The sequence below is a fragment of the Dama dama genome, chromosome 32 (genome assembly GCF_033118175.1).
Source record: "Dama dama isolate Ldn47 chromosome 32, ASM3311817v1, whole genome shotgun sequence".
Taxonomy (NCBI): Eukaryota; Metazoa; Chordata; class Mammalia; order Artiodactyla; family Cervidae; genus Dama; species Dama dama.
The window spans coordinates 45,696,558-45,719,285 of record NC_083712.1 but is presented as its reverse complement, the minus strand read 5'-3'; the positions used below and the strand labels follow the sequence as shown (position 1 = coordinate 45,719,285).

Sequence of the window (22,728 nt, the reverse complement as noted above, 5' to 3'; positions counted from 1 at the left end):
TAATATAATTAAAATACACATTTTGTAGATTATCTTCATAACAATTAAAAAAAAATTAAGCACTGTATCTTCAAACAATCCAGTAAGTCTATGTGAGTATGAATCTGAGCTTTCTATCACAGTCACTTCTAGTACAAAACTCTAATCTATATAACTTCCTGGAACTTTGGTTTTGGAAAAAAAATCATCTTTTAGGAAATGTAAATAAGTAGAAAAACAACTGGCTATGGTCAAAGCACTTTCAACTCTATAGAGTCTAGACTTTCAATCCTGACTCAAAGAAAATGGTTTAAACGTAATTTAATTGATACCAAAAGACATAGTGCTTATGTAAAAACAAATTTACAGATACAGGGATCATATGCATCTTACTTTCATCAGTACTCTAATTCAAAACCCAAACCATCAGCCAGGTTAGACAGAGTTCCAGGAGTTCTAGCAGAAGTCAATGTACTACGAGTTAAGTGTCTATCAGACTATAATCAAGACAACAGTAATACATGATAGTTTTTATAGACATTAATTCTAAAAAGGATTTTCTCACAACAAAACTAGAAAAGCTTCCTTTTCTGTAATATCTTATATAGAAATAGTAACAGACTTCTATGTTAAGAGAGCAGTATTTCTCAATAAAAATTCTGATCAGCCATTTAGACTTTACCTGTTACTTTTTTCTCATCATCGTCATAGTTACTGGAGGTTAAAAGCTGTCCAAAAATTAATGCAGGAACATAAACTTTCTCTACTTTGTGTTCTACTACTGGAATGCCTTTCCCATTATTCCAAATGCTTATAATGTTAGATTCACTGTAAATAAACAAGCAGAGTTTGGAGCTTAAAATAGTTCAAAGATAAATCAATTTCCATCAAAAGTAAAAAGACCCAGAATAAACATGAATGATTGTAAGTAAAATGCCAGCCATTACCAATTGGAAGACACTCACTCATCTTTCAAGAAAACACTTGCTGAGGACACACATTACCATCTCTGAGTTGTTAACTCTAATTAGGGTCACTAAGTTCTGCAGGTAATACTGCAAAAATCTCCCAAGAAAACAAAACTCTTCTCAATAGTGAAAGCAGTGAAGCTTGTATAAGAAGCCGGCTATCAATTCCACTTTCTTTTCATACATAGTAGCCATGACCTCTATGCTCCTTCCTGCCAGTCAACCCCCTGTGAGCCACAGGCTCTGCAGGGCTGTGACCATGGCCATTTTCACTTCCCACCTGACTGCTGAGGCGTGCAGACAGAAAAGGAAAGCTGTCTGAAACATATTCCACTCTCCATCTAAATGTTAGAGGGTTGTTTATACTATAGCAATCATTGTTACACACTAACTTAAACAACTTTAAAATATTTATTACCTATTTTAGATCTTTTAGGTATTTCTACCAGAACCATCCTTTTTAGCCCTAAATGGTATGGAGTAGAGAGGTTCCTACAGCTAACAGCAACTTAACACAGGCAGTGGTCCTGGCGGAAAATTTTGCCTACCCTATTGTTTTCGGTAGTATATCCCATAGTGCCTTTATCATTTAAGAGCCAAATTTGCACACATAGCTTCATAACCAACAGAGAACTGTCTTTAAAAGCTACCATTTGGCAATCTGATTCACAATTACTCTTAGACTCTTTCACTTACACATACTTTGTTTAATCTCTCTAGAGTTACTAGTTATTACAACTAAAAAAACGTTATAAAAGCCAAAATGAAAATCAAAGACACAGGAGGAAATTAATTACATTTTTTAAAGTTTAAGAAAAAGACTAAAAAGCACATCATTTTCTTTCCCCAAATCAGCAAATCAACTTCTCTTTCCCTCACTTTTCACAATACAGGTTCAACTCTCCAAATCATGGAGACTCAGCTTTTCTTCCCCTCACCTTTAGCAACATGGGCTCGACTCTCTGAAGCACAGGGGCTCAGACTCTGTTATTTTACTCATGTCTCCTGGCCATTAAGACATCAGTTTGTCCTGTTAGATGCTTCACCTCTGTCCAGTCTTCCTTCATCCCAAACGCCACGGTATGAGTCTACATTAGTGTCACCTTAAAAACCGGTTACTGCAGCACAGCTGAGAACAGAGCTAGCCACTCCCTTTAAATATATTCTTCATAACAATGATGGACTTACCACAGCTTTCATAACACTGTTTTTTGCTCCAGGACACAGCAATAATTCCATGTTTTCTATGAAATCAAGCTTAGCAGTCCTCTATTGCATGTTCAAGGCCCTTATGCATACCCCTACTTACAGTCAAACTGAACTACTATTCTCTAACATCCATCATATTTTCCTTTAAGTCAGTTTTATTACTTGTCCATATTCAGTCTCAATTCTTTATTTCTTCATCAGCTTTCCTTTGCCTGCAAAATTCTTTTCTTCTCTGTCTAGCTAAATTTTACCTTAACTTCAAGAATCAATTTACAACTTCTGTCCTCCCAGCCTAAAACAATGTTTTCCAACATTCCTTATATTAAAACTTGCCCCCCCCCCCAAAAAAAAAAAATCTAAATTATTTACTAGGGACCTCAGGACATAATCATCTTCCCTGGTGGCTCAGAGGTTAAAGCGTCTGCCTCCAATGCAGGAGACCCGGGTTCTATCCCTGGGTTGGGAAGATCTCCTGGAGAAGGAAATGGCAACCCACTCCAGTATTCTTGCCAGGAGAATCCCATTGACAGAGGAGCCTGGTAGGCTACAGTTCACAGGGTCGCAAAGAGTTGGACACAATTGAGCAACTTCACTTTCACTTTTCAGGACATAATTAGGTTAGCTCATGTGTGGGTAAATGCTCTTTACAGAATATACAGCTAAATATTTAAGTATGTAACAGTTCAACTTAGCTACTGTACCTTACCTTGTGTGTCCCATATCCAGAGGTCAAGAGTGAAGCCTTGAAAACAAGGGCCCTGTATTGCATTATTTTTTTAAATATCGAAATAGTTCCTAGCTTGAGTTTTAAATGTGTAACTTATTAAATATCTTTTTTTTTTTTAACACAAGACACTTCATGGAGTTTAAAACTAATAGAGAACAATTCTGAAGGAAATAAAGAAAGATAATGGATGGAAAATTACAGATCTTAAACATCTCAGAATGACACTAAAGTCAATATATTCATGAAAAAATCCTTAAAATCTTTTCATCCTACTTAGTATATATAGTACTATAATTAAAATAAGGCACTTTGTAAATTCATCATCTTCACAGTTTCAAAAAAATAAGATGATACCTCATACATTTTTTTCCCCTCATACATTCTATAAGCCTATATGAGTATGAAACTGAAACTTTCTATCAAAGTCACCTATCTATTAAAAAATTTCAGTTTATTTCACTTCCAAGGTCTGGAACTTATTTCTATAATCTCTAAACAATGGTTCAGAATTATATAATTGCATTTTTTGCTCCATCAATAATCTTCAAAGAAGTATTAAAAGGATGATGTGCTAAATAAGTTACAAATAAAATTCCAAAATAATTCAAGCTAAAAAGAAACTTGGAAAACAAGCTGAATATCCAATATTCATCAACTGGAAAGAGGTTAATTATGACATATTGACATATTACTTAAGGATAGTTAAAAGAATTAAGGAGACTTATATAAGTTAATAAGGAAGGCTGGCCTCAGTATGTAAAATAGAAAGGTACAAAAATAATATATAGAAAGCAATGTTTAAAATGTATACATACTGTATATTCTGTATGAGTATATTTTTTTTTGAAGGCTACAGCTTTAAGCATTTTAACCCTAAATAGAATCCTTAAGCTAGAGAAATAATTAGAACTCTGGTTATTGTGCTTTTCACATTTGTTGGTTTTTAATCAAATTGATGCTAGCAAGTAAGCTGTTTCAATACTAACCATTACATTATACTATTTAATGGGTTTTAAACTCCCCTGTAAGCTTTAAATTCTCTAGCTTCTTAGAACTGCTGTCCAAATTCTATACAGCATCCCTTGCTGACCTATTCCTGTATCTTTTACAACGATGGCTTTGTACTTAAATTTTATCTCCACATCACAGAGTACTATTGAAAGAGTAATAATAATAAGAGCTAAGCTAGACAGTGCATTCTCTACATTTGATCCATTAACTATTAAAATTTAACCTTTCTTTTACACAGAGTTCATGAACACACATGCACAAAGAAAAATAAAATCTGCTATACACAGATATTTAAAAAGAATGAAAAACAGAAAGAGCAGTAATAAAGACACTAGTTACATAGAATTACTTTGTCCAGAATATGGAATAAAGTAAAGCTTGTCACTATGAGCCACTATTTGGTCTACAAAACTATTTTATAGCTCACTTCTTAATCACTTTGCTATAATGGGATTCTATGTAAGCTGTTTTTTAACTGCACATTGCTGGATCAATGTGGCCAAGACAATTAAGATAAAAGAATCAAATAATTGTAACCAGGTTCATCAGGAATGTAGTTTTAAGAAGGCCTTCTTCCTTAGTTTTCAGTCAGTTCTGATTTTTTAAAAAGCATGAAGATATTAAACATTCAACCTCTATTACTCCGTACTACTCTCCTAAAACATAATCATTTTTAACTGAATAAATTTCCTAACTATGGAAGAAAAGAAATCTTGACCGCTAAAATTTCCTTAAAACTATCTTAAATGTCTGCATAAGTTGTAACTTTTAAATGTCCATCATACCATACCACTTACTTTTAAGTATGCATCTTACCATTTAAACTCTCAGTATAGTGTATTCATTATAGAAATGATACAAGTAAAACAATAAGAAAGGAAGACAAAGAAAATCAAGAACTTCAATAGTATAGTTATATAGTAATATTTTCATATAAGATATAGTCAACTTCATTGTATAACCAAATATAAATTATATTTTTATTATATCATTTATCTTAACCATGCCCTCTGAAATTAGATTATTGACAATACAGTTGTAACTGAATTATTAAACTTTCATGTTAAGGAAAAAATCTTAAAATCATGCTAACCTACTAATGAAGTTACAAGGGATAAATATAATGTAGTATCTTACAAAAGGCATACTGGTGAAAACAGCATAAATGTAAAAACTATATTTCGAACTTAGAACTTTATTATTTTCACATCCCCCTCAGTCCTCAAAAAAAAAAAGAAATCACCATAGTGATTAGCTGAACACCCGGTACCTATTCTACACTACCAGCAGTTCTCAATCTACAAATGATGTTATAAATAACGGAAAAGCCTAAATGCTGGTTATGAAAGAATAAATTTAACCCATAATGTAACTGGGATAATACTAGAGATAGTGCACCTGGCCTTGAGGACCAAAGCAAAAGGGAGAAACACCCCGTGATTACTCCGGCAGCTAAAACAGCGCCCACAGCACCAGAGAGGGAGAAAAATGGTCTCCGAGAGCTCCCATAAGAAAAGCACCTTGGAGGAAAAGACTCAACGACAGAGGAAACTAAGAGGACAGCATTCTGGCTAAAAGAGGGAAGAATAACAGGGTCTCAAGCAATAGGAAACTAACTGTATGAATTATTCATTTGAGACATGTTCGTAAGCTGGGACTACCTGAATAAAACTGCTTAGCATAAAAAATTAAACTTGAAATATACTTACGGATCAATAGAAACTTTAATACAGGTCATGTTCTTATCCCTCTGTTTATTATCAGCTGCATTAACTACAAAAATACTTTGGTGAGTAATATATAAAAAGTTAGACAGACATACATGACATAAACAAACATGGCTGCAAGTGCGTCACTACTTAATATAAGTATTTACATATGGTGATAGTCAAAGAAAATAATTACTGGTAACTTCTATTACAAAACCTTATTTTCCAAATAATATTTTTAAATTTTTTTATGTCACACTGAATTACTATTATGTCTTCTACAAAACAAGGTGTGGGGTAGGTGGGGGGATGATTTTCTGGTATATGAAAACAAGCATCTGCAGTTTACAAATCCCCTATTCAGGCCTAAAAGTTAAAAATTGGGTTTAATTATATTTTATCTTGGTAACAACTACTTTCTCTTGATCGCCTTCAATAAACTACTAATTTTATAGATAGAATGAGCTGAAACCAGTTGGTTTTGAATTAGAAAGGCACTCTTTAGCATCCACAGAAATCAAAATGCTAAATCCTATGAACTACAACTGATAATATTTGCATACATTAACCATGGCTTCAGTAAAATTTGAACACTGAGCTAGCTGTAAAACTGAACTTCAATCACAGAAGGCATATGTTCCTGATAAACACTGTATAACCTAAAAGTAAAACTGGCATAGTTGTGAGATGAGCAAAAAGTACAAAACTTACAAAACTAAGTAACCAGTTTTACTCTCCTTTCTTTTTCCCAAAGACGGAAAGAAGCTTCAAGAGACCCACACAACCCTGGCAGGAAACCCAGTGGCACTAATGCATCTGTGTGGCTAAAAACATTCCCAAAGTCTTGAGTACTCCCCAGGAGTCAATTACACATCAACACTTCATTGTGACTGAATTAACTGCGTGATTTGGAAAGCAGAGGTATTTGAAACAAGGGTTGTTAAACCTGGTTACCAACAGAAATACCTAATGTGTTGGTTAGAAACACAATTTTATGCATCTCACCCAAAACTAACTAAATCTGCAAAGATCAGGCCCTGGAATCTATCTTTAACATGCCCTCCCTGGCAACTGGGATGCAATCAACCCCAAGACAACTGCACTCACAGGACCACACACTAATCTTGGGGTTACTGACCAAATACAATACACGCATTTTACAGATGAACAAACCAAAACACAAAGATATAATGTCCAGAAATATGAACATATTACAGCATGTAACATAGGTTTTCTGAAGAATATTTATACTCAACATAACAACCTGAGACATAGCTCTAAAATTTATAAGTTTGGCTTTACATATACAGGAACATTATAAATGATATCAATAGAAACAAATGTATTAAATCTTAAACAAGTACTCACCCAAAATTTCATCAAAGATCTTGTATAAACCCGGCACAAAGGTAACCTCTCTGCAATTCATGCCTGCATCTTCATCATATACCCACATGAGCTGCATTGAGAGAAAAATTCAAAAGAATTTATGGAGAAAAGTTTTACAAAACATAAACCCGTATTTGTCATTTACACTGTAAATACTTAGGTCTTCAAAGTAAAAAACGTATTACTTCAATCACAAGCAACCTTACTGAATCCATATTCAATTTAAATAGCCTATAAATTGAGAAATTGTTTTATATCAAGTCTGTATTCTACTCATAAAATCAGCTTTAATGTAAAGCACCAAAACTTGTTCATAACTATTTAAATATGGAACTGGCCAGTAAGTTCATTCAGGTTTTTCCCCAAGATGTTATGAAACCTAAATGAACTTTTTGGCCAACCTGATAACAGGGAAAAAACCAAATCATATTTACTTTACACTTTGCTTCACGTGTTATATTTTCCAATAAATAAACAGCATAGAGTAAAATAACATGAATGCAGCATAATGTTAGAGTCAAAGACACCTAGTTATGAATCCCAGCTCTCACTAGTTGAGGGATCTGAACAAGTCACTAAAAAAAAAAAAAAAAAATTTAAACTTCAGTGTCTTCATTTATAGAATGGAGAAAACAGTGCCTGCTTCCCAAAATTGCTAGAATCAAATAAGACTTTAAGTGTAAGCCAAGTAAGTATTAAACAATAGTCAATGTGTACATATAAATTCTATAATTTAAAATAAACCACAGCCAGAACTTAAGAACTTTTAAGAAGTTCATAAAGCACCATTTTACTATACACTTCCCTATACTCTATACTTCTCAGTTTTTATCTCCTAGTTTTATAATCCCTAGTAGAAAATGAAGACATTTCTGCCTCTTAGATCGCTCTCCCTGCTTTGCGTTATTACCAGACACATGAAATTTATTCACAAACCATATAATCACAAAAATGTTATTCAGTAGATACAGATATACATCTAATTTCAGTAAAATTTAATAACTACCTGTGTCAATGGCTCCACTGACCCAATGTACGTGTCAGGACGAAGGAGAATGTGTTCGAGCTGCGTCTTTTTCTGGTACACTCTCTCGACAGACAGTTTCTTTGAAGAATCATTTCTGTGTACGATTTCTGACTCTTCCTTTTTTGCAGCATTGTTCTGATCAAAAAGAGTCTAAAATTAACCAAAAAATCAAATTTAAATAACCTACCAAAGGGTAAACTAAAATGTATATGGACACATGACATTATTTTGTTGTTAAAGAGAAAATCTATCTTTCAGGCTCATTTTTATTAAGTTATATTAAAAAAAAAATCAACCATGAATATTCGTTAGAAGGTCTGATGGTGAAGCTCTAATACTTAGCCATCTGATCAAAGAGTCGACTCACTAGAAAAGACGCTGATGCTGGGAAAGATTGAGAGCCAGAGGAGAACGGGGTGACAAAGAATGAGATGGTTGGATAGAATCACTGACTCAACGGACATGAGTTTGAGCAAACTCTGGGAGATAGTGAAGGACAGGGAAACCTGGTACACTGCAGTCCATGGTGTTGCCAAGAGTCAGACATAACTTAGCAACTAAACAAAAAAAAAAGCACAGGTCTATTTACTGACAGTTTAGTTCTTTTTGTAATATAATGTGAAACTGCAGTTTTGACTGAACCCAGAAAGTAGGTCAACACAGACACCAGAACTGCTAGAACAGCCAACAACTATTCAATCAAGAAATAAATATTTCCCAATTCTATAAGATACCAGATTAATGTTTTAAGTCCTCAAAACTTTCCCTGGGAAGAAGGACTTCCCTGGTGGTCCAGTGGTTAAGAATTCACTTGCCAATGTAGGGGACACGGGTTCAATCCCTGGTCCAGGAAGATCCCACATCCCGCAGAGCAACTAATCCCAGTGCTCCACAAGAGAAGCCACTGCAGTGCGAAGCCCGTGCACTGCACCTAGAGAGCAGCAGGGGCTCTCCGCAACTAAAGGAAGCCTGCGCACATCAGGGGAGACCCAGCGCCGCCAGAAGTTAGTTAAGTAATTTTTAAACACTTTCCACAGAATGTCCATTCTTGTCAGGTTATAGGTGAGCAAGGACTGAACCTGGCTGACTGCAGGGGTCCCAAAAGCTCCCAGATACAAGTTCCCCGCCATTAAGCTACTGAAGACTACAGTAAAGAGGGGGCAGAAATAGTAACCTATGTAGTTAGTGTATGTATGCTCTTCTTTGCCAATTCCATGGAGGCAGAAGTTGTAATTCTAATTCTTACAGCAGATAAGGATTCCAAACAAAAATTTTTGCAGGCTGCAGATTTCCCTGTTTTTTAAATAGCAGCAAAGAAAACATCTTTCTACTTCTGGAACTCCCTAATGCTGACAAATTAGATATCTCACTAACAGAGAGTTATTATGATGGCCTATCCTTTTTTTGAGTCCCAAAGTAACTCAAACATAAGCCACAATGAGATATTTTCATAGGTCTTTGAATTTTAGTAGAAATGAAATAGAAGACAAACAATGGGAGATGGAGAGATTTTGTGCATTTCAACAAGCAAGCAACACACCACTTCAATTTGAGACTTAAACATATCCATACCATCATCTTTAAAATTATTATTTTTAAAAGCACGCCAAATGTACATTTAAAAATCAAAATACATGACCTCTAAGTAGACTAAACCTGAGCAAGCTTTTAACAAGCAAAACCTATGGAAATCCAAGTATCAATTATAATCTTCCAATGGCATAAATTTTACATAAAATTAAAGAGATTTTCTTACATATTCTTTGATTTATACGGTTACCCATTAACGTTGCTCAGAGTCGATTAAAAATAGCTTTGGACATAAGAAAAATAATTATTTCATAAAGTGTTCATATTCTGTTTCTATCAAGTTAGTTGGATGATGAACTAGCAGGCCAGAAAAATGAACTATATTTTTTAAATGTCAGTCTCCAAATTTCTAATGATGTTCCTCACTTTTTGAGATAATTCACAGAAATTAACAATAAAAACATAACTGATTTTTAATGGGTCCTCAATAGTTAGAAAAAATATAATTACTAAGATCACATTCTTTAAGTGCTTAAGAATAATAAATACCATGCATTCAAAGGCGGATAACAGTAACCTCTTACCATTAACTTAGAACTGTTTGCAATTTTGGCATAAAGTTATATGGAACTTATAATAACCATGCAAGTAAAGGCTTTCCTATCTCAGGTTACTCATCCAAAACAAATCCCACCACAAAGAAAACATTTGTAAGATTATAGACTCTCACAAAGGCCCACGGTTACCTAATCTGGGCTCTGCATTTGGCCCTGATAACACTGAGATACAGCCCAGAGGGTCACAAAGAGTCAGACATGACTGAAGCAACTTAGCATGCGTGCATACATGCAAAGTGGCACACAGGTATGGAAAACAGGGTGAAAACCTACCTCACTCCTCCTCCCAAGTGGGTACATGAGAATAGGGAATGTTTGGTTTGCACCTACCAGATCCCTATCAATTTCAAAAAGTTGTCATTTTTGCTAGAATAAACTCTCAAAAGCCAAAGACTATGCAAAAAGCAGTCAGCTTTGTCAGATTACTATTCGTAATTTTCTGGAGGAATAATACATAAATATTAAAAAATAAGTGTGATGATATACTTAAAGCATTTTATGCCAAAATATTTCTTCCTAAGTATCATATGACACATGTTGAGGAAAGGAAAAAAAGTATCATTCTATCTAAAGTAGTGAAAAGCATTAAGGAATAAACATTATCTACAGAATATCACAATAAAACAGATGGCTTGTAGATACTTCAAATCAATTCACAATGAAGATTTTAAATAATTTCAAAACTTCATGTAAAGCTTTAAACCTATTTCATTGAGTAAACACTTTTAACTGCCTATACCAAAAAATAGGTATGTTAATTATAAATTTCTCTTACTATAACTTTTATATGAAATTGTACACAATCAAGTATGTTTAAATCAGTAGCTTATTAAAACTATACTGTTTAGGGTTTCCTTGATGGCTCAGTGGTAGAGAATCCGCCTGCCAGTGCAAGGTTTGACCCCTGGTCTGGGAAGCTCCCACATGCCATGGAATACAACTAAGCCTGCGAGCCACAACTCCTGAGCCCTTATGCCCTAGAGGTTGCGCTCGGCAATAAGAGAAGCTACCACAATAAGAAGCTCGCACACACCACAACTAGAGAAAATCCTGCACAGCCATAAATAGTTTTTTAATAAAACTATAGTGTTCAGAGAATAAAGTTATAAAAGCATATTTAAAAAATGTGAGTCTATTTTCATCAGAAAAAAAATCGCACACAATATATACATGTCTAGAGAAAATATGAAATATACCCAACAGAATAGCCAGAAAAATTACAAGTGAGAAGTAGAAATGCTTTTCATTTTCTCTTCTGATAGACATTTTCTAATGTTCTACAGTGAACATATATTAAAGCCTTTTAAAAGCTTATTAATTTATGTATATGAAAACATAATTAAGCTAGAGTAACACTGAAGGGTTTTTTTTTCTAGAGGCACTGTTTGTCCTCCTTACTACTTCTGCAGCCCCCACTTTCTCACTAGAATCTAGGTAAAAAGGTAAGAGAAACCAGAACAAACAGGCCAAGGGGTCCTGGCAGGGGGCTCCTGGCAGAAGTCCCTACCGCGGGTGGACGTATCTGTACCTTCCTACCCTCAACAAGCGGCAGCCTGCACTGCTCACCGACTCCAGGCAGTAAACCCAGGAGGCTCTCCCCTGAGAAGTCTATCAGCTTTTCTGAAAGATGCCTGGATTAACGGTCTCTAGCAGCTCCTGTATGTTATTAGAAAGTTGCCCCCTAAATATTGTCCAAGCCACTAAAAATCAAAATCTGGGGGGAAAGGAAGAAAGGGCAACTCTACACCCTCCAATGGGATGACCTCATCCCTTGAACCAACAGATGTAAATACAACATCCTTAGCCTGAGAATAGAGAAAGTAAATGAAAAAAGTTCACTGATCACTTTCCCCACAGTAACTATAACCATTATCTCAAGCTCTTAAAGAGAAAGTCACTCTGAATAGAAATTCAGTTTAAACACTGTTGTTGATAATATTCAGAAAAAAGATTAAGAAATTAGCTTCAACAGAAATAGTCCAGCAAACTCACATCTGTGTGTTTATAAAAAGCACTCTCAATCACTCACATGAAAGGAGAATGTTACACAGTCGATACCTCTGCATGCAGAGACGCTTCATGCATGCGTCCCACTCTCTGTGACCCCGTGGACTGCAGCCCGCCAGGCTCCTCTGTCCAGGGGATTCTCCAGGCAAGAGTACTGGAGTGGGTTTCCACGCCCTCCTCCAAGGGGGTCTTTCAGACCCAGGGATCAAACATCTCTTACATCTCCTGCATTGGCAGGCAGATTCTTTACCACTGTGCCACCTGGGAAGCCCCTTCAATACCTATAGGCTAAGAGAATTATGCTTATTTTCAACACTGAAAACAAGGGGTCTTCTGATTAAAAAATGATTCAACTTTTTCTTATCCTGTGTGCTCACAGTATTTGTACTGTGTAAAAGTATTATTTGTTTTATAATATGTTGTACTATAGTAACTGCACTAAGTATTTCATGTTGAATACAAATTAACGGTATGCCCTCAAAAATAATCAACTACCAAGAGCACTCTGAATAAATTTTCATTACGGTTTGATAAAATTGAAATCTTAGGAGTTAAGTTTATCTGTAATTTATTTTATTGTCTTTGTGTGGACAAGTCAAACTATTTATAGCAGTAAATAATGGAATCTAAGCACTCAGGGCAACATTTTCACTCCCACTAAAGACAATGAAAATGCAAAATAAACCCATGTTAAAACATTCTCCATATATCTACAATTTTGATTTGTGATTAATCATTTGTGATTTATACATATGATGATATATGACTTTTTCTAAAGTTCAAAAGCTGACTGCCATGTTAGACAATGCACTAATGCACTGAGAATTTTTAAATTATAACAAAAATGTCAAAATATATTAAAATCTATTTTAAAATATTAATCTATTTTATAGCATTTTTGCCATAATGCTAACTTCTAATAAAAGAATATAGATTTAATAATAGTCAAAGATGCAACCTTTATCAAGAACATTTCTCAAGTACTAGAAAAGAAAAAATTTCAATAAAACAAACTCCTAATTTCAGAAAGTATGTACGAAGATCATTCTGTAAAAAGAAAGATTCTTCCATTTACAGAGTGGTCACCTGATGCACAGCAATTTGGGGCAATCACTCAGTTTGTTTTTCTGTGGGAGAAAGAACTGCTGCCAAAGAGGGGAAAGGAGATGGTTTGCCAGTTGGTGCAAAAAAAGGAACTGAGCCACTCCTTCACACAACAGGCAGAGAAATCTCACCATCACCAAGCCAACAGGAGGTGGACCAGCAAAAGCTTATCAACAAGCCTCTTCTATCTTCTACAAAGACTCCCTTGGAGTCCACGGTACAATTTCATAATATTGCCTTCTCTTCTCTCCCTCAAGGCTGCCTTGCTTTGATATTCATTTTATCACCCATATAATCCTCACCCATATAACCCTGGAGAGGGCCATGCTATCTACCCACCATTAATAAAAACAAAAATCACAATGTGTCTCCAGATAGGGACAGGAGAGAAGTTAGAAGATGAGGGATACTTTAATATCATAAGAAATGCTTAAATGTCCACAGTGAAAATAAAAAATACTTTCTCTAAAAAGAATCCAAATCAAAAAGAAGTAAAATTGTCACTAATTGAAGACAAAATGATATTATGTAGAGAAAACCCTAAAGACTCCACCATACAATTATTAGAATGAACGAATGAACAAATTTAGGAAAGCTGCCGGATACAAAATCAAAAATCCACTGTGTTTCTGTAAACTAACAGTGAACTGTCAAAAACCGAGAAAACAACCCCATTTATAATGGCAACAACAAAAATTAAAATACCAGGAAAAAATATACAATATAATATATAACATATTATATATATATGCTCTATGTAGGAGTGTGGAGTCTTAACCACTGGACGGCCAGGGAAGTCCATACCCAGGAATAAATTTATATAAGAAGGTAAAAAACTTATAGTTTTCAATATTGAAAACTATAAGACACTGATTAAAGAAATTGAAGACAAAAATAAATGGCAAGAAATTCTATGTTCATGGATAAGAAGAATTAATATTGCTAAAATGTCCAATTTCCCAAGGCAATCTTGCAGATTCAATGTAATTCGTATCAACATTCCAACACTTTTCACAGAAATAGAATAAATAATCTTAAAATGTATATGGAACCACAAAACTGAACTGCCCAAGCAATCTTGAAAAAGAACAAAGCTGGAGCATCACACTCCCAAATTTAAAACTTTATTATAGGGACTTCTTGGGGCTTCTCTAGTGGCTCAGTTGGTAAAGAATCTGCCTGCAATGCAGGAGACCTGGGTTCGATCCCTGGGTCAGGAAGATCCCCTGGAGAAGGAAATGGAAACCCACTCCAGTATTCTTGCCTGGAGAATCCCATGGCCAGAGGAGCCGGGCAGGCTACAGTCCATGGGGTTGCAAAGAGTCGGACACGGCTGAGCGACTAACTTTCACTTTTCCCTGGCAGCCCAGTGGTTATGACTGCACTCCCAATGCAGGAGAACTAAGATCCCACATATCCCATGGCACAGGCAAAAAAAGAAACAAAAACTAACTATATTACTATTTACAAAGTAATATAGTAATCAAAACAGTATGGTAAAAGCATTAAAAAGAAAAAGACATACGGACCAGTGGAACAGAACAGACCCCAGAAATAAACCCATGCCTGCTGCTGCTAAGTCACGTCAGTCGTGTCCGCCTCTGTGCGACCCCATAGACGGCAGCCCACCAGGTTCCCGTCCCTGGGATTCTCCAGGCAAGAACACAGGAGTGGGTTGCCATTTCCTTCTCCAGTGCCTGAAAGTGAGAAGTGAAAGTGAAGTCGCTCACTCGTGTCCGACTCTTAGCGACCCCATGGACTGTAGCCCACCAGATTCCTCCGTCCATGGGATTTCCTAGGCAAGAGTACTGGAGTGGGGCGCCATTGCCTTCTCCAAACCCATGCCTATATGGTCAATTACTTTATGACAAAGTTGGCAGGAATACACACTGGAAAAAGGACAATCTCTCCAATAAGTGGTGTTGAGGGGCTTCCCTGGTGGCTCAGTGGTAAGGAATCTGCCTGCCAGTGCAGGAGACAAGGGTTTGATCCCTGACCTGGGAAGATCCCACATGCCACAGAGCAAGCCAGCCCGTGCGCCACAACTCTGAGCCTGCGCTCCAGAGCCTGGGAGCCACAACTACTGCAGTCCAAGGCACCCCGGGGCCCATGCTCCACACAAGAGAGGCCGCCACAGGAGAAGCCACGCACAGCAACGAGAGAGGAGGCCCTGCTCACAGCAACGAAGACCCAGTGCAGCCAAAAATAAAATTACAAATAAGTGGTGTTGAGAAAAAAAAAAAGACAACCACATGCAAAAAATTAAACTGGACCCCTATCTTACATCATACAGAAAACTAACACAAGATGATTAAAGACTTGAACGTAAGACCTGAAACCATAAAAGTCCTAGAGGAAAACCAGGAGTACACCCTGTGACATCAGTCTTGGCAATGGTTTTCTTATTTGACCCCCAAAGCAAAAATAAACATGTAAGACTACAACAAACTACAAAGCTCCGCACAGCAAAGGAAAGCCATCGAACTTGAAAGGCAAACTACCAAGTGGGAGAAAATATCTGTAAACCACATACCTGATAAAGAGTTAATATTCAAAATATATGAAGAATTCATACAACTCAAGAGCAAAAGATAGATTCATTAAAAACTGGGCAGCAGATATAAATAGACGTTTCTCCAAAGATGACAAACGGCCAACAGGTATGTGAAAGGTGTTCAACATCACTAATCTCAGGAAAATGCAAATCAAAACCACAGTGAGATACCACTTCACACCTGTCAGAATGGTTAATATTGAAATAACAAGTATTGGCAGAATGTGGAGAAAAGGACCCCTGTGTACATTCATGTACATTCTGTACACTGGTGTAGTCACTATCTAAAATAATGTGAAAGTCCCTGAGAAAATTTAAAATAGAATTATCATGTGATCCAGCAACTCCACTCCCGGGTATTTACATGAGGAAAATGAAAACACTAATTTGAAAGGCTATATGAACTCCCAGGTTCACTGCAGCATTGTTTACAAAAGCTAAGACAAGGAAGCAACATAAATGTCCATCAATGAATGAATGGATAAAGAAAATGTGGTATTTCTATACAGTGGAATATTATTCAGTCATAAAAAGAATGAAATCTTGCCATTTGGAACAACATGGGTAGATTTAAAGAGGATTCACATTTAGTGAAATAAGTCAGAGAGAGAAAGACAAAAACACTGTACGATCTTATTTATATTTGGAATCTAAAGCAAAACAAAAAGCAATCTATCTATTTATTCATAGATACAGAGAACAAATTAATGGTTGTCAAAGTTGAGGGCGGGGAGGGGAATAGGTGAAGGTGGTCAAAAAGTACAAACTTCCAGTTATAAAGTAACTAAGTCCTGGGATGTAATGTACAGAAAGGCAACTATAGTTAACAGTACCATGTTGTATAGTTAATGCTTCTGTGTTGTTAAGAGTAGGTTTTTAAAATTTCATCACAAGGAAAAAAATATGTAACTATGTATGGTGATATTAACTAGACTTATTGTGGTGATCATTTTGCAATACAGAAATTTTCTGACTCAAAAATGAAAATATTAATCACTGGATATTTTTAAATATAAAGAAGGGGGATACCAGTGTCTGTGTGTGCACACATGTGTGCACACACATGGACACTCATCTAAGAGTTTACTGTGTGCAAAGCATTGTGGGAATTAAATGAATACTCTCAAGCCTCATAAAAGTTCGAGGAAGTAGACACTACTACTACTGATTCCCTTTTTACAGCAAGGAAACTGAGGTTTGAAGAATTTAAGCTAGCAAAGTTAGTATGGAAAAGCTGAGTTATGAAACCAGGTGATATGATTTTGTAGCCCATATTCTTAAAAGGCATCATGCTTACAATGTTATTCAAAATACATATACCTTGAAAAGGAAGTGTACTCCCTAGTCTTTCATGTGAAAGTAAAAGAAAGGTTATTAGAAAGAGGTATACACGTATTCTTCAGGAGGCTTTCCTCCTTTTACCTTGTGATATCGCCATATCAAAGACAAACTGCTTTGGTTGTAACTTTTTAAGCAGGGGAATGTGTAAAGGATGGTTAAGAACATAGTGGAAGTGAAAGTGAAGTGAAAGTCGCTCAGTCGCCTCAGACTCTTTGCAACCCCATGGACTGTATAGTCCATGGAATTCTCTAGCCCCGAATACTGGAGTGGGTAAGCCTTTCCCTTCTCCAGGGTATCTTCCCAACCCAGGGATCAAACCCAGGTCTCCCGCATTGCGGGCAGATTCTTTCTTTATCAGCTGAACCACCAGGGAAACCCAAGAACACCAGAATGGGTAGCCTATCCCTTCTCCAGCAGATCTTCCTGACCCAGGAATTGAACCGGGGTCTCCTGCATTGCAGACAGATTCTTTACCAACTGAGCTACCAGGAAGCCCACAGGGCTGGTTTAAACCCCACCTTTGCCTTAGCCATGTAATTCACACTTTGTTACCTAATTTGTAAACTCCTGTTTCCATCCCTGGAAATGGCTATAATTTTACTGATCTCCCCTCTTTTTTAAAACTGGGTCCTATTTATACTAAGATTTTTAAAAATACAGAAGAGGTTTTTTTTCTTTTTTTTTTTTTCCACATACTTAGTAAAATGCAACTGTTGCTACCAGTATTTAATGTATCTGAAACTATTGATGAACACACTTCTATTCAGAAAAGTTAGAACACTCTACAAAAACTGTTTCTAAATACTGCAATTAGTTACTTGAGAATGTATCTAAAGAACATTGAACCTAATCACTTGTCCTAAGAGCAGAAGACTTTTCAGGAAATCAGTATGTCAACTATATAATTGGTTAACTAAGTTAACCAATAATAACTAAGTTTGGACTAAGTATCCAGCTTATTGCTAAAAACTATAAAGGATACATGGTCTCTAACTTTAAGAGCTGATAATCTAATTGTTAAAACAAAAGTATCACACCGTGAAAGTTACATTTAAAAGAACATTTATGTTTTATGATCCATAAGGGTAAGAAAACTTTGGTGAGACTCTGAGCTATTTAGACTGGTAAAAGGAAGAGGAAAAGGCAGCCCTGTTGGAAGACAAGAACCCAAAGTGACAGAAACAAGTGTGATGCCCAGGGGACATGTGAAGAGGGAACTCTAACTATGAGGAGATGTGGAATCAATGTCAATTGGAACATAGTTTATAAAAAGATTGACTTGAAAGTCTGGTTGAGGAGTTTAGACTTATAAAAATAAGCCACTAAAGCAAAAATTTTAATACAAATATTTAAACAGCATTTATATACACAGTCAAGTTTCCTAAACTAGAAATATTCATGGTCAAAAAATTTTATATATCTCATTCAATTTTACTTTTAAAGAACTCCATAGTTAATGGTAATTTTATACTTCAGAAACTTACATTTTAGAAATACTGAAATATTTACAAATAAAGTGGATTTGCTTTGCTTCAAATAATGAGAAAGGGAAGGGTGAGTGACCTTGAGCTGATGACCACTGAAGCTTGATGATCGTGTCTCTGCATCATTCTGACCATCATAATTGTATAGGCCTAATATTTTCTATTATAATTTTTTTTTAATTTACCAAATTAGAGTAGGACTGGGAAAAGGTGAATATTAATAAAGAGATTAACTATATTCTAATATTTCCATACATTTATTTTTTATAACCACTTAAACATGATAAAAGACTGACTGAATGAAATAGATTAGTCTACAAATCAAACTTTACAAACTAAAAATTAATTCAAGAAATTCTGTTTGCTTCAGAGAAGCAATTGACAAACAGCTGTTGTCAATTTTTATTCAAAATAGTTATACTATAGTACTTGTATTTTTCACTTTTTAATTTTAAAAAAAACTTAAGATACTGCAAATCAAACATAAACCCAGTGCACTATTAAAAGAAGTTAATAATTTTAAACTACTGTGCTTTGTGGTTTCAGACACTGAAATGTAAACTTTTGAGAAGTGACAACATTAACACTACCTGGTGGCACACATCCCAACACTTGGCCATTACCACACCCCCAGCTCCCTAAAAAGAAGGAAAATATCAGGGACTAATTCCATTTTTATTTCTTCCCATTACCCACAAAGAGGTAGCAATATAACATGTTTCAATAAAGCAAGCAAAATTAACTGTCTTCAGAAATAGATGACCTCCGCAACAAATCCCTAACCCTCGCAAAGGAATAAAATTCTTTCACTCTGGCTCAAAAATATTCCGTGTGAAAGCAACTTTACCCATCTTAATGTATGCTTCTTGAGCTTCACTGACAAAGGCAAACATTTATTAAGCCCAGCAATGTGCTACATATATTGTCTCATTTAATTATCAATGCAATCTTACTTTACAGATGAAGAAATAGGTTTAGAAAGATTAGGCCCTGTTCGCAAAGTCGCAGTGACTGTTAGAGACAGGATCCAAATCTACCTCAATCTGACAAAGTCCATGCTCACAACCACTTTCCTATATTGCCCCCAATAAAATTAAACTATGGCCTATGGTCGATGATGTGTATTACAGACATAAAGATGCCCACAAAACCCAACTTAAATTTAAAGCAAGCATCAAATCTTAAAGTGAACTTATGGAGTGATTACCTTTTTAATAAAGTTCTAATTCAACAGGAGGATACAATTTATAAATAAAAGAGTAAGTGATTTTTACTTTAATTTTACTCTATTTCCCTTAATAGTTTTTATAATGAGAAAATATTTAATCAGTAAGTCAATTATAGTTTCAAATGAATTTTTCTGATTTTGAATGATATCCTCTAAGTTTCATCAAACTTTTCATATGAATGAAAATTTTCTATTGAGCGTGAAAGAAAAAGTAGTCATTTAATCATCTACAAAATTAACTAACAGTAAACAAACTACTGCTTTTAACTATTAAAGCTAACCAATTCAATCTTGGAGCAAAATATTTACCATTACAGAGAATCAGCTGTTCTCAGAGGAAACACTGATCAGGCCTCGACAGTTCGAAACAGTGAATGAGAACCATCTGGCTAACCCAGAAGTGTTGTTATTTTCGAAAGTTGTTTGATTTTAGTAAGAAGAGTAAAAGGCCCCCAACCCCTATGTTCACAGGGACGGCTAACTTATTATCAACACTTTCTCTTTCCTAGCTCTAGTCTATTCATGCATACTATACATTACTGAAGTAACATACAAAATTCGGAGAGATCCAGTGATGACAGTCTGCACCTTGGCATGCAAACATAAATATGTAGTTTCCTGTTATCAGTAACATCCTTTATGACAAGGAATGCTTGTCAATATAACAGAACTGCTATTCAACTCACCTAACCCTTACCCAAACAAACAAACAAAAAAAACGAAAAACTTTCTTTAAAAAAAAAAAAAAGCCAATACGAGTTTCCTTAGGTGTTTTAAAAAACGGAAGGTCCATCGAAAAAGTCCCTGGGAAAAAGTAACGCCTTTTACTTTTCTCCTGGATACACAGCCAGTTGGCTGAGCTGGGCAGTGTGTATAGGAAGTGACCCTGGTCTGAACTCGGTGCTGAGCAAGTGAAATGCGGGTGAATTATCGATCCGCCGTGGGAATCGGATCCCTCTAAGGTCTTCCCTCTACTACTTTGCCAGCAAGAACTGAGCGCCGCCGCAAGCCTTCAACTCCAGGTCGAACCACTCGGGTCACCTCTCCAACACTCCCCGCGCAGCCCCCACCCCGTCTGGCCTGCGATGCTGACACAGGTAAGAGCTTCTTTCAATAATCCCGCTGTGACAGATGGACGCCCTACAGTGTAACATTCACTGCTGCGGACTGCATCCCGAATGCGCTTTCCACCCGGCGAGCCTCTCGGGACCGAAGGGTACTCCCCAGAGCCGAGTGCCCCGGCCAAACCCGTTCTCCTCCGAGAGGAGGGCGTCAGACGCGGTACAGCATTTACAACACGGACACACGCGCGGGCGCGCGCGCACACACTCGCGGCCGGGCGCCTCTCCGGAGGCTCTCAGGACACATCTCAGGACACGGACACACACGCACCACTGCCGCCCCCGGCCCCCAGGCCCCCAGCCCCGGGGAGGAGCAGAGACGGGGCTCCAGGCGCTGCTGACGGACGGCTAGTCGCCCCAAGTTTCAGGTGCGCGTTGCGCGCTCGAACCTCCGCCGAGGCAGAGAAGAAAGAAAGCGGCGGACAGGGGTTCGGCTCGCAGCCGCCCCGACGGGGCGCGCTCCGGGGGGCCGGGTCTCCCTGTCCTCCCACCCTCCTCCCGCCGGGCGGGGACCCTCCTCCCCGCCACCCCCTGCGCCGCGGGCAGGGAACAATACCGCGGCCCGGACCCCCGCCCGCCCCGCCGCCCCACTCACCACCCAGGTCAGCGCCCCGTGGCCGCCGGCTCCCGCGCCGCCGCCGCCGCCGCCCGCCTTGGCCATGGCGCGCCTCCTCCGCTCCGGGCCCGAGACCGCCGCTCCGCCGCCCGCCGGCCACCCGGCCGCCCGCTCCGCTCCGCACCGACCGCGCGCCCGCCGCGCTCCTAGCGGCGCCGCCCCCCGCGCCCCATCGCCAAGCCCGGGGCGGATGCCCGGCCGAGCCCGCTGAGGAGGCCGCGCCGCCCGCCGCCCTCAAACTCGAGGCGCGCGGCCGCGGCGCCCGGGCCTAGCGCGGCCCTGAGGAGGCGGCGCCGGAGCAGGAAGCGCCGAAGCCGGCGGTGGGCGGCGGCGCGGCCTCCTCCCCGCCGGGCCGAGGGCCCGAGTGCGGGCGGCGAGCGCGGCCGGCAGTCGGGCGTCCGGACGCGGCGGCAGCGCCGGGGACGCGACGGCGCCCTGTCTCTTCTCAGGCTCCGCGGAGGCCGCCCCTCGGGGAGCTGGAGCGAGGTTGCTGCTGAAGCCGAAGCTGCGTGTGTCGGCCGCGTCGCAGCCTGACTTCCTCACAGCCCCTCGCCGAGACGGACAATAAGCGGAGCCGCCGCGGCCGCGGTCGCCTCCCTCCAGTCCGGCATAACACCGCACACACACACGCACCCAGGGAGGGCTGAGGAAGGCCGGCGGGGAGAGGGCGGGCGAGCGGCCTGCCCCGCTGTCACTCACGCCGCGGCGCCCAATCGGGGCCCTGTCGCCAAGCCTCTCGGCCTATCCCAAAATTCCAAGCCCCCCCGGAGGGGCGGGACCCGAGGGGGGGAAACGTCATTGCGGGTAGCAACCGAAGGGAAGACTTGGGGTTTTTGTTGTGTGTGTGTGTGTGGTGTCTCTGAGGGGTTTTTCCGTTTGAAGGCTGCGCTGGGGCTGCTGTCAGGGGTCACCTGAGGGCGGCGGAGGATAAGGGTCGACTCGGCCTCGGCTCGGTTTTGAATCCTCCAAGCTTGCCGTTTCCGCCAGACCAGCGGGCGAAGCGGGGTGCTCCTCGGCCCGGGACCGCGGGCGGGGGCCGGAAGAAGCCGGGGGCGTCCCGAAGGGAAAGTATTTTTAAAGAGCGGTTGTGACCGCGGGCGGGACGTT

General features: G+C 38.7%; 1 protein-coding gene across 2 annotated transcripts in view; it reads right to left on the bottom strand.

Annotated features, from left to right (window-relative positions):
- TOP2B (DNA topoisomerase II beta) overlaps positions 1–21,797 on the bottom strand; it is a 61,683-nt gene extending 39,886 nt beyond the window's left edge. Inside the window, exons 1-5 of one of the 2 annotated variants that reach the window (XM_061134606.1) lie at positions 21,601–21,797; positions 7,999–8,169; positions 6,972–7,062; positions 5,604–5,667; positions 662–807 (exon numbers count right to left, since the gene is read on the bottom strand). In XM_061134606.1, the coding sequence (XP_060990589.1) occupies positions 662–807; positions 5,604–5,667; positions 6,972–7,062; positions 7,999–8,169; positions 21,601–21,666 (538 nt within the window). In that variant the 5' untranslated portion in view covers positions 21,667–21,797. The remainder of the gene's footprint in view (positions 1–661; positions 808–5,603; positions 5,668–6,971; positions 7,063–7,998; positions 8,170–21,600) is intronic. The other variant, XM_061134607.1, reaches the window with a different exon arrangement.
- Between the last annotated feature and the right edge of the window lie 931 nt (positions 21,798–22,728).